Raw genomic sequence first — 11,861 nt, 5'->3', positions numbered from 1 at the left:
ACACCAGTACAGTAGGTGGCGGTGTATGCGCCTAAATTGGACGCGATCCGCCAAAAACAAATCCTAAAGAAGAAGAAGAAGAAATCAGTGTGATGACGCATTTTGCAACGTTTTTTTTTTTTTAAACACGTGATCAAACGAAACTTCGGACGTCATTGATCACGTCGTAATGTTATTTTGAAACGAGCATCAGTATATTATTTCGGCTCAGTAATGCGCTGAAAACTGCATCAGAGCTCCGGTATCAATAATCCTATCACTACTGTGGAAAGCATTGGAATCAACATCGGTCAACATCCCTGTGCAACGCTTTCAACACTTTGTAAATTCCATGTTCTGCCGAATTGAGGCTGTTCTGAGGGCAAAAGGGGGTGCAACATGTTCCTAATGTTTTGTACAGTCGGTGTTAGGTGTCATTCCGTTTGTTTGTGCGTGCACGTGTGTGAATGCGTGTTTTGTGCTTTCTAATGTCGCGTGGGTGTTGTGTGTCCACGTCTCTATGTACATGGGGTGTGTAATTTGTGTAGGCTAAAAGTTTGTTGACAGTCCAAGAGGAGGTGTTTGTGTTAGATTACGGGGGTGTAGGTCTATTCCTGGGCACGTGAACCCGATCAGACCAGAGACTGCTACTCATTGATCTGATCGTCATTAATCTGCATGTCCACCGCTTTGTATTTCGCCTCAAAATGAAGTGTTTCACCATTTTCTTTTCAGGACGATCAGGGCTACAAGTAGAACACAACGCTGTTTGACATTAACAGTCTCATTCGGGAGTTTTATTATATCAATGTTTTACATAAACAGTTGCATTCATGAGTGTTATTGACAAAGCATGCATAATAGCGGTAACAATGCACATCATCTATTGGCCTACTGATAATGAATTACAAAACTGGTATAACGCCTGATACCATTCACCTTTCAGTACTATTCCCGTTATTTGTAATATGAATAGGGAGGATTGTGGTTTTTTTTTTTTATGGTTGTGTTTTATTTTGTATTTATCTTTGTGTTAATGGGATCTCATAAATAAAGGTGACATAAATTAACCATTGAACCTTGTTCCACTGTAGGCTACTCTAGGCTGTATACAGGTACAATCAGTTTAGATCGATTCATGGTGGAAATATTTACTGGTCAGATGGTACATGGCAGGTTTGTATGGGGACAGTTTGGAGACACAGCAGAGTGGACGTTGTACCTTCAGACCTTTGTGTCCCCAGCCGCCCCCCCAATTACATCACACAGATTCTGCACTTTCATCTCCAAGAATAGCAATCATTTGTAATATGTGTAATATGGGAGGTTGGATTTCCATATAACTAAGAAAACATTTAATCTGACCAGTAGTGTGTACTGAGAGACCACTGTGTGACAGACAGACTCAAATGAGAAAGAGAGAGAGAGAGGTTAGCTAATGATTGACAACTGAACAATTCCACAAAAGTATAAAGAAGCCCTGTGTCTCTCTGCTCTTGGGCTCAATCGCTAGATCCCCTCTTCCATCCATCCCTCCGTCCGTGAGTCGTACCTTCCATCATGCAGTTGTTGGCTGTCTGCAGCCTGTTGGTGCTGCTGTGTGTATCAGCCCGGTCTCAGAATCAGATCTGCACCATCTTCACAGAGGCCAAGAAAGATGGATTCAAGGCTATGTGAGTAACTCTTTGTGAGTAAATCTATGTGAGTAAATCTGTGAGTAACTCTTTGTGAGTAAAGCTGTAAAAAGCTTTTATTTAATCACTGCCTTAGATTATTTGACCACTTAATACTTTTTTTACATGGATTTGATTTGTCCTATTTTGTTCATCTGGAATTTCTCTGCTCTGGCTGATTTAAAATGGGTTTTAACAGCAGCGTAGTGTAAATATTTTGGTGAAGTGTCGGAATCTCACTGTCTGTGTGTGTGTGTGTGTGTGCATGCTGTGTGTGCATGCTGTGTGTGTGTGTGTGTGTGTGTGTGCATGCTGTGTGTGTGTGTGTGTGTGCATGCTGTGTGTGCATGCTGTGTGTGTGTGTGTGTGTGTGTGTGTGTGTGTGTGTGTGTGTGTGTGTGTGTGTGTGTGTGTGTGTGTGTGTGTGTGTGTGTGTGTGTGCGTGTGTGTGTGTGCGTGTGTGTGTCCGTGTGTGTGTGTGTGTGTGTGTGTGTGTGTGTGTGCATGCTGTGTGTGTGTGTGTGTGTGCATGCATGCTGTGTGTGTGTGTGCATGCTGTGTGTGTGTGTGTGTGTGTGTGTGTGCATGCTGTGTGTGTGTGTGTGTGCGTGCATGCTGTGTGTGTGTGTGTGCATGCTGTGTGTGGTGTGTGCGTGTGTGTGTTCGTGCGTGCGTGTGTGTGTGTTTCACCTTTGACATTTTTAAACTTGTCGGCTGGAGTTTGACTGTTATCTATTGCTGGGTAAGGAGAGTTGTGACAGGTGTGTGTGTGTGTGTGTGTGTGTGTGTGTGTGTGTGTGTGTGTGTGTGTGTGTGTGTGTGTGTGTGTGTGTAGGGCACTAGTAGGGCTGGCTCAGAACCTTCCAGATAGTTTGTTGGATGACGTGGTGCCCCTGGTCGCGGAAGCCTTCACCATGGGCATCCAATGCTGCTCAGACGAACCCCTAGAAGACTGCAACAGGGACGTGGTGAGAGACCCCAACCACAACTCCTCATCCCTAACTGACACATGCCAATCACATTGATGTGCCCAGCCCAGCCAGAGGTAGGGGCCAGATGTAAGGGTAGGTAGGGGACAGGGATAGAGGGTCGGGAGGGGAGGGGCCAGAGGTGGTAGGTAGGGAGGGGAGGGGCCAGAGTTAGGGGACAGGGAGGAGAGGGGCCAGCCTGGCCAGTGGTAGGGAGGAGAGGGGCCAGCACGGCCAGTGGTAGGGAGGGGAGGGGCCAGCACGGCCAGTGGTAGGGAGGGGAGGGGCCACCCCGGCCAGTTGTAGGGAGGGGAGGGGCCAGCCTTACCGGGGGGAGGTCCAGCGGTAGGAGGTTGGGAGGGGAGGGGCCAGCACAGCTAGTGGTAGGGGCCAGAGTAGGGAGGGGAGGGGCCAACCCGGCCAGCAGTAGGTGCCAAAGGTAGGGAGGGGAGGGACCAGATTAGTTTAACATTTTTGTTTTAACCCTTAATTGGCACACCTGATTTAATTAGTCAAAGGCTCGATGATTAGTTCAAATCAAATCAAGCTTTATTTATACAGCGCATTTCAGACATGGAACGCAATGTGTTTCACAGGGGAAAAAAACTATTAAAAAAACAATGAAAATAAAAGCAGAAAAATGTACTACACAACAAACGTAAGATTTTTTTAAACTAAAGAATGACAAAAACTGAACAACTAAAAAGAATGACAGAGCTAAAAACTGTTTTAAACTTTTAAAAAGCACCAGAGGCATAGGAAAAGTCCCAGAGCTAGTAAAAGGCTGCCTCTCCATGTGTCCCAGGCTGGGGGCATTTAAGATCTCTTGGTTTAAATATGTCCATGCCTCTTGGTCCCAGGTTTTGCTGCCTCTCCCCTCTTGGTCCCAGGTTCTCTGGCAGGTTATTCCAGAGGCATAGTAACTAAAGGCTGCCTCTCCATGCCTCTTGGTCCCAGGCTGGGGGCATAGTAACTAAAGGCTGCCTCTCCAGGCCTCTTGGTCCCAGGCTGGGGGCATAGTAACTAAAGCTGCCTCTCCATGCCTCTTGGTCCCAGGCCTCTTGGTCCCAGCCTCTTGGTCCCAGGCTGGGGGCATAGTAACTAAAGGCTGCCTCTCCATGCCTCTTGGTCCCAGGCTGGGGGCATAGTTGGTCCCAGGCCTCTTGGTCCCAGGCTGGGGCATAGTAACTAAAGGCTGCCTCTCCATGCCTCTTGGTCCCAGGCTGGGGGCCTGCCTCTCCATGCCTCTTGGTCCCAGGCTGGGGGCATAGTAACTAAAGGCTGCCTCTCCATGCCTCTTGGTCCCAGGCTGGGGGCATAGTAACTAAAGGCTGCCTCTCCATGCCTCTTGGTCCCAGGCTGGGGGCATAGTAACTAAAGGCTGCCTCTCCAGGCCTCTTGGTCCTGGGCTTTGGGATAGTTAAAAGGCCAGAGGACCTGAGGGACCTACTGGGTACATAACTTAAAAGCATGTCTGACATGTATTGTGGTGGTAATGTGTGCTCTCCTTCTGGTCTTGGACAGTACCCGTGCTGCAGCCTTCTGTATGTTTTGCAGTTGACCAATGGCTTTCTTGTGGAGACCAGACAGGAACGCATTCCAGTAGTCAAACCTGAATGTCATAAAAGCATGGATGAGTCTCTCTGTAACGGCTGCACCTTGGCAATGTACGTCAGGTGGTAAAAAATATATTTTGGTCACATTCTTAACGTATGATTCGAAATTTAGTTTAGAATCTAAAATAACACCTGGGGTTTCGTCTTTATTGTCCGTGAATTCAAATGTGCGTCCAGATTCTCTCTCTGGGCTTTGGTTCCAACATACTGGGGCGGCAGGGTAGCCTAGTGGTTAGAGCGTTGGACTAGTAACCAGCAGGTAGTCTAGTGGTTAGAGCGTTGGACTAGTAATCAGCAGGTAGCCTAGTGGTTAGAGTGTTGGACTAGTAACCAGCAGGTAGTCTAGTGGTTAGAGCGTTGGACTAGTAATCAGCAGGTAGACTAGTGGTTAGAGCGTTGGACTAGTAACCAGCAGGTAGCCTAGTGGTTAGAGCGTTGGACTAGTAACCAGCAGGTAGCCTAGTGGTTAGAGCGTTGGACTAGTAACCAGCAGGTAGCCTAGTGGTTAGAGCGTTGGACTAGTAACCAGCAGGTAGCCTAGTGGTTAGAGCGTTGGACTAGTAACCAGCAGGTAGCCTAGTGGTTAGAGCGTTGGACTAGTAACCAGCAGGTAGTCTAGTGGTTAGAGCGTTGGACTAGTAATCAGCAGGTAGCCTAGTGGTTAGAGTGTTGGACTAGTAACCAGCAGGTAGCCTAGTGGTTAGAGTGTTGGACTAGTAACCAGCAGGTAGCCTAGTGGTTAGAGCGTTGGACTAGTAACCAGCAGGTAGCCTAGTGGTTAGAGCGTTGGACTAGTAACCAGCAGGTAGTAGCCTAGTGGTTAGAGCGTTGGACTAGTAACCAGCAGGTAGTCTAGTGGTTAGAGTGTTGGACTAGTAACCAGCAGGTAGTCTAGTGGTTAGAGTGTTGGTTGGAGCCTAGTGGTTAACCAGCAGGTAGCCTAGTGGTTAGAGCGTTGGACTAGTAACCAGCAGGTAGCCTAGTGGTTAGAGCGTTGGACTAGTAACCAGCAGGTAACCTAGTGGTTAGAGGTGGACCAGTAACCAGCAGGTAGCCTCGTGGTTAGAGCGTTGGACTAGTAACCAGCAGGTAGCCTAGTGGTTAGAGCGTTGGACTAGTAACCAGCAGGTAGCCTAGTGGTTAGAGCGTTGGACCAGTAACCAGCAGGTAGCCTAGTGGTTAGAGCGTTGGACTAGTAACCAGCAGGTAGCCTAGTGGTTAGAGAGTTGGACTAGTAACCAGCAGGTAGCCTAGTGGTTAGAGCGTTGGACTAGTAACCAGCAGGTAGCCTAGTGGTTAGAGCGTTGGACTAGTAACCAGCAGGTAGCCTAGTGGTTAGAGTGTTGGACTAGTAACCGGAAGGTAGCCTAGTGGTTAGAGTGTTGGACTAGTAACCAGCAGGTAGCCTAGTGGTTAGAGCGTTGGACTAGTAACCAGCAGGTAGCCTAGTGGTTAGAGCGTTGGACTAGTAACCGGAAGGTAGCCTAGTGGTTAGAGCGTTGGACTAGTAACCGGAAGGCAGCCTAATGGTTAGAGCGTTGGACTAGTAACCGGAAGGTAGCCTAATGGTGAGAGCGTTGGACTAGTAACCGGAAGGTAGCCTAATGGTTAGAGCGTTGGACTAATAACCGGAAGGTAGCCTAGTGGTTAGAGTGTTGGACTAGTAACCGGAAGGTAGCCTAGTGGTTAGAGCGTTGGACTAGTAACCAGCAGGTAGCCTAGTGGTTAGAGCGTTGGACTAGTAACCAGCAGGGTAGCCTAGTGGTTAGAGTGTTGGACTAGTAACCGGAAGGTTGCAAGTTCAAACCCCCGAGCTGACAAGGTACAAATCTGTCGTTCTGCCCCTGAACAGGCAGTTAACCCACTGTTCCTAGGCCGTCATTGAAAATAAGAATTTGTTCTTAACTGACGTGCCTGGTTAAATAAAGGTAAAAAAATAATAATAATAAAAAATTTAAAAATTAGTACCTCGGTCTTGTCTTCTAAAAAAAAAAAAATGCTTAAGTTGTGATATCACTTCCCTGAGCATGTCTGTGTCATCAGGTCTTGCTTGACTGATACCCAGCCTAATGTTGGTTATCTTATCTCTGAAATATGCAGCAAACTCATCACATTTAGATGTGGAGGAAAGTTCACATACAGTGGGGAGAACAAGAATTTGATACACTGCTAATTTGCAGGTTTTCCTACTTACAAAGCATGTAGAGGTCTGTATTTTTTTTAAATCATAGGTACACTTCAACTGTGAGAGGCGGAATCTAAAACAAAAATCCAGAAAATCACATTGTATGATTTTTAAGTAATTAATTTGCATTTTATTGCATGACATAAGTATTTGATACATCAGAAAAGCAGAACTTAATAATTGGTACAGAAACCTTTGTTTGCAATTACAAAGATCATACGTTTCCTGTAGTTCTTGACCAGGTTTGCACACACTTCAGCAGGGATTTTGGCCCACTCCTCCATACAAACCTTCTCCAGATCCTTCAGGTTTCGGGGCTGTCGCTGGGCAATACGGACTTTCAGCTCCCTCCAAAGATTTTCTATTGGGTTCAGGTCTGGAGACTGGCTAGGCCACTCCAGGTTGATACATGGCCCCATCCATCCTCCCCTCAATACGGTGCAGTCGTCCTGTCTCCTTTGCAGAAAAGCATCCCCAAAGAATGATGTTTCCACCTCCATGCTTCACGGTTGGGATGGTGTTCTTGGGGTTGTACTCATCCTTCTTCTTCCTCCAAACACGGCGAGTGTAGTTTAGACCAAAAAGCTCTATTTTTGTCTCATCAGACCACGTGACCTTCTCCCATTCCTCCTCTGGATCATCCAGATGGTCATTGGCAAACATCAGATTGGCCTGGACATGCGCTGGCTTGAGCAGGGGGACCTTGCGTGTGCTGCAGGATTTTAATCCATGACGGCCTAGTGTATTACTTATGGTTTTCTTTGAGACTGTGGTCCCAGCTCTCTTCAGGTCATTGACCAGGTCCTGCTGTGTAGTTCTGGGCTGCCCTCACCTTCCTCATGATCATTGATGCCCCACGAGGTGAGATCTTGCATGGAGCCCCAGACCAAGGGTGATTGACCGTCATCTTGAACTTTTTCCATTTTCTAATAACTGCGCCAACAGTTGTTGCCTTCTCACCAACCTGCTTGCCTATTGTCCTGTAGCCCATCCCAGCCTTGTGCAGGTCTACAATTTTTCATCCCTGATGTCCCTACACCCTCTCTGGTCTTGGCCATTGTGGAGAGGTTGGAGTCTGTTTGATTGAGTGTGTGGACAGTTGTCTTTTATACAGGTAACAAGTTGAAACAGGTGCAGTTAATACAGGTAATGAGTGGAGAACAAGAGTGATTCTTAAAGAAAAACTAAGAGAGCCGGAATTCTTACTGGTTGGTAGGTGATCAAATACTTATGTCATGCAATAAAATGCTAATTAATTACTTAATAGTGATCAAGTTAGAAAAAGCCAGTTTCTTAATAATGTGTTCAGTATTACCCTGTTGCCGTGGGCAACAAGGTGGTAAAACATCCCCAGTGGTGATCAGAGAAAGCAACATCAACTATAGAGGATATGTCAATAGAAAGCCCCTTGGTAATAACCAGGTCCAGAGTATGGCTGCGGTTATGGGTGGGCCCAGTAGAAAGCCCCTTGGTAATAACCAGGTCCAGATTATGGACACGGTTATGGGTGGGCCCAGTAGAAAGCCCCTTGGTAATAACCAGGACCACAGTATGGACATAGTTATGGGTGGGCCCAGTAGAAAGCCCCTTGGTAATTACCAGGTCCAGATTATGGACACGGTTATGAGTGGGCCCAGTAGAAAGCCCCTTGGTAATAACCAGGACCAGAGTATGGACACAGTTATGGGTGGGCCCAGTAGAAAGCCCCTTGGTAATTACCAGGTCCAGATTATGAACACGGTTATGGGTGGGCCCAGTAGAAAGCCCCTTGGTAATAACCAGGTCCAGAGTATGGCTGTAGTTATGGCTGGGCCCAGTAGAAAGCCCCTTGGTAATAACCAGGTCCGGAGTATGGCTGTGGTTATGGGTTGGCCCAGTAGAAAGCCCCTTGGTAATAACAAGGACCAGAGTATGGACACGGTTATGGGTGGGCCCAGTAGAAAGCCCCTTGGTAATAACCAGGTCCGGAGTATGGCTGTGGTTATGGGTTGGCCCAGTAGAAAGCCCCTTGGTAATAACCAGGTCCAGAGTATGGCTGTGGTTATGGGTGGACCCAGTAGAAAGCCTCTTGGTAATAACCAGGTCCAGAGTATGGCTGTGGTTATGGGTGGGCCCAGTAGAAAGCCCCTTGGTAATAACCAGGTCCAGAGTATGGCTGTGGTTATGGGTGGGCCCAGTAGAAAGCCCCTTGGTAATAACCAGGTCCAGAGTATGGCTGCGGTTATAGGTGGGTCCAGTAACATGTTGGATAAAGTCCATAGAGCTCAAAATATTCAGAATTCAATGGCCTTGGAGTCAGTCTCTTTGTCAACATGAATATTAAAATCACCCAACACAATGATTTTATCATAAATCTCAAGGACAACAGACAATAGTTCAGAGAAATCAGTAAAGAAAGTGGAGCAGTGCTTTGTTGTCCTATACAGGGTGATGGCCAGCACTGGTGGCTGACATTTAAACAGTATAGCATGATGCTCAAAAGACCCAAAGTCGCCAAACGAAATATCCTTTCAGCTGAGAGCGTTAGTAAATTGAATCACGTGTGCCAATTTAGGTTTACGACTAAAATGTCGAACGCCTGTGGGGGCGGGAAACCCTGGCTTAAAGGCCCAGTGCTGTCAAAAAACGTGATTTTATTTCCCCTGTGTTTTATATATATTTCCACACCAAGAGGTTGAAATTGTAAAAAAGTATGATAAAGCCCTTTTTAGTTCAAGAGCTGTTTGAAAAGGCTGCCTGAAATTTCATCCTGTTTTGGTGGGATGGAGTTTTGGCCTTCCATGGTGACATCACCAGGCGGTAAATTAAGAAAGAGAGTTCCAAACCTCTCAGCCAATAACAGCTAGTTTTCAGTTCTCCCCTCCCCACTCAGACCACACCCAGACAGTCCTACCAAAATTTTTGCCTGAGAAATTGCTCTTTGCTAAGAAGCTATTTTTGTTTATTTTTGACAATTTTAATTGAAAACCATCACAGTAAGGTACTTAATTGTTACCCAGAAATGATCTGATATTCAGATAAAAACATCAGGACCTTTTAATAAATGAATCCCTCTAGAGTCCTCTTATCTATCGCTATGGTTTTATTTGAATGTGCCGTACAGATACAACAGTACCCTCTGCTGGCTAAAAAGGTGTACTACTATGTGTGTGCAGGCCGACCTGTTCCAGAGTGCTGTGTGTTCTTCTGAGACCTTAGTTGAGAAGAGCAATCTGAAGCACTGCTGTGAGAATACTGCCACTGAGAGAACCCACTGCTTTGTGGACCACAAAGCCAAGGTAAGATAGGCCACCCCTCCGAGTCAGGTTCCTCTCTTGGTTTCTTTGTGCATATTTGGCTTTTTTGAAGTTTTATGTGTGCTTGTTTTTTTTTAATGGTTTGAATTAATAAACTAAACTTCTAGTGAGTTTTCTACATTTACATTTTAGTCATTGAGCAGATGCTAGGTGAGGTGATTCATCTTAAGATACACTACATGATCAAAAGTATGTGGACACCTGCTAGGAGGAGGTCAGACAGACAGACACAGGTACACTACATGACCAAAAATATGTGGACACCTGCTGGTCCAGCATCTCATTCAAAAATCATTAATATGGAGTTGGTCCCCCCTTTTGCTGCTATAACAGCCTCCACTCTTCTGGGAAAGCTTTCCACTAGATGTCGGAACATTGCTAGAGGGACTTGCTTCCATGCAGCCACAAGAGCATTAGTGAGGTCGGGCACTGATGTTGGGCTGATTAGGCCTGGCTCGCAGTCGGCGTTCCAATTCATCCCAAAGGTGTTCGATGGGGCTGAGGTCAGGGCTCTTTGCAGGCCTTTCATGTTCTTCCACACCAATCTCGACAAACCATTTCTGTATGGACCTCGCTTTGTGCACGGGGGCATTGCCATGCTGAAACAGGAAAGGGCCTTCCCCAAACTGTTGCCACAAAATTGGAAGCACAGAATCATCTAGAATGTCACTGTATGTGGTAGCGTTAAGATTTCCCTTCATTGGAACTAAGGGGCCTAGCCCGAACCATGAAAAATAGCCCCAGACCATTATTCCTCCTCCACCAAACTTTACAGTTAGCACTATGCATTGGGGCAGGTAATGTTCTCCTGGCATCTGCCAACCTCTGATTAGTCCGTCGGACTGCAGGATGGTGAAAGGATGATTCATCACTCCAGAGAATGCATTTCCACTGCTCCAGAGTCCAATGGCTGTGAGCTTTACACCACTCCAGCTGACGCTTGGCATTACACATGGTGATCTTAGGCTTGTGTGCGGCTGCTCGGCCATGGAAACCCATTTCCTGAAGCTCTCGACGAACATTTCTTATGCAGAAGTTGCTTTCAGAGGCAGGAACTCGGTGGTGAGTGTTGCAGATGATTTTTACGTGCTTCAGCACTCGGTGGTCCCGTTCTGTTACCTACCACTTTACTGAATCCACTCATTTTATAATATAATATTATTTTATTTATTTGTATATATAGTGTAGCTAGGTGAGACAGCAACACACTTTTCCCAGCTACTGTGCCTCTTTGAGAAGTAAAAGAGCTTTATGGATGCATTTGAGTAATGTGTTGGTTGATTGATTAATTGTAGATTCCCCGGGACCTGTCCCTCACATCTGAGTCTCCAGCTGCAGACCAGTGTGAAGACTTTAAGAAGGACCGCAAGGCTTTCGTGGAGAGGTAAGTGGGATCCACTCAACTCATGTGGTTGTGACCGACGCTGAGTTTGAACCTTGGATAGGTCTCCTCCAGGCAGCTAAAATACTGTGTTAGGGACGCTGAGCTAAAGCCAAGACAAGGTGTTGTGTTCCAGCTTCATCTTCAGGTTCTCCAAGCGTAACACCATGCTACCTCCACATGTGATCCTGGCTGTCACTAAGAGTTACGGAGAGGTTCTGGCTACCTGCTGTGGGAAGAGTGAAGCCGAGGCCCAGACCTGCTTCAACACCAAGGTCAGGAAGTGTCCCAAATGGCACCCTTTTCCCTATATAGTGCACTACTTTTGACCAGGGACCTATCAGGGAATAGTTTGCTATTTTGGATGCGGTTTCGTGTCCGTTTGGCAGACACTCTTATCCAGAGCACTTAGGACATCGACAGATTTATCACTTGGTCGGCACTGGGATTCGAAACCAGCAACCTTTTGGTTACTAGCCCAATGCACTTAACTGCTAGGCTACCTGTCACTCCCATTCTCAATTTAATTCAACCACCTTTATTGGCATGGAAAGTAAAGCACCTACATAGCCAAAGAGAACACTCTCTCTCTCTCTCTCTCTCTCTTGTCTCTCTTGTCTCTCTCTCTCTCTCTCTCTCTCTCTCTCTGTCTCTCTGTCTCTGTCTCTCTCTGTCTCTCTGTCTCTCTGTCTCTCTCTCTCTCTCTCTCTCTCTCTCTCTCTGTCTCTCTTGTCTCTCTCTGTCTCTCTGTCTCTCTCTGTCT

At 46.6% G+C, this 11,861-nt stretch overlaps 1 protein-coding gene across 1 annotated transcript in view; it reads left to right on the top strand.

Annotated features, from left to right (window-relative positions):
- The first annotated feature begins 1,288 nt into the window (after positions 1–1,288).
- Positions 1,289–11,861, top strand: part of LOC112241024 (albumin 2) — a 24,110-nt gene continuing 13,537 nt past the window's right edge. The window contains exons 1-5 of the mRNA XM_042331252.1: positions 1,289–1,652; positions 2,488–2,620; positions 9,577–9,699; positions 11,013–11,101; positions 11,235–11,373. Coding sequence (XP_042187186.1) covers positions 1,540–1,652; positions 2,488–2,620; positions 9,577–9,699; positions 11,013–11,101; positions 11,235–11,373 — 597 coding nt within the window. The 5' untranslated portion in view covers positions 1,289–1,539. The remainder of the gene's footprint in view (positions 1,653–2,487; positions 2,621–9,576; positions 9,700–11,012; positions 11,102–11,234; positions 11,374–11,861) is intronic.

Source organism: Oncorhynchus tshawytscha, linkage group LG12, assembly GCF_018296145.1.
Source record: "Oncorhynchus tshawytscha isolate Ot180627B linkage group LG12, Otsh_v2.0, whole genome shotgun sequence".
NCBI lineage: Eukaryota > Metazoa > Chordata > Actinopteri > Salmoniformes > Salmonidae > Oncorhynchus > Oncorhynchus tshawytscha.
The sequence above is the reverse complement of the archived record's forward strand: the minus strand, read 5'-3'. Positions and strand labels throughout refer to the sequence as shown.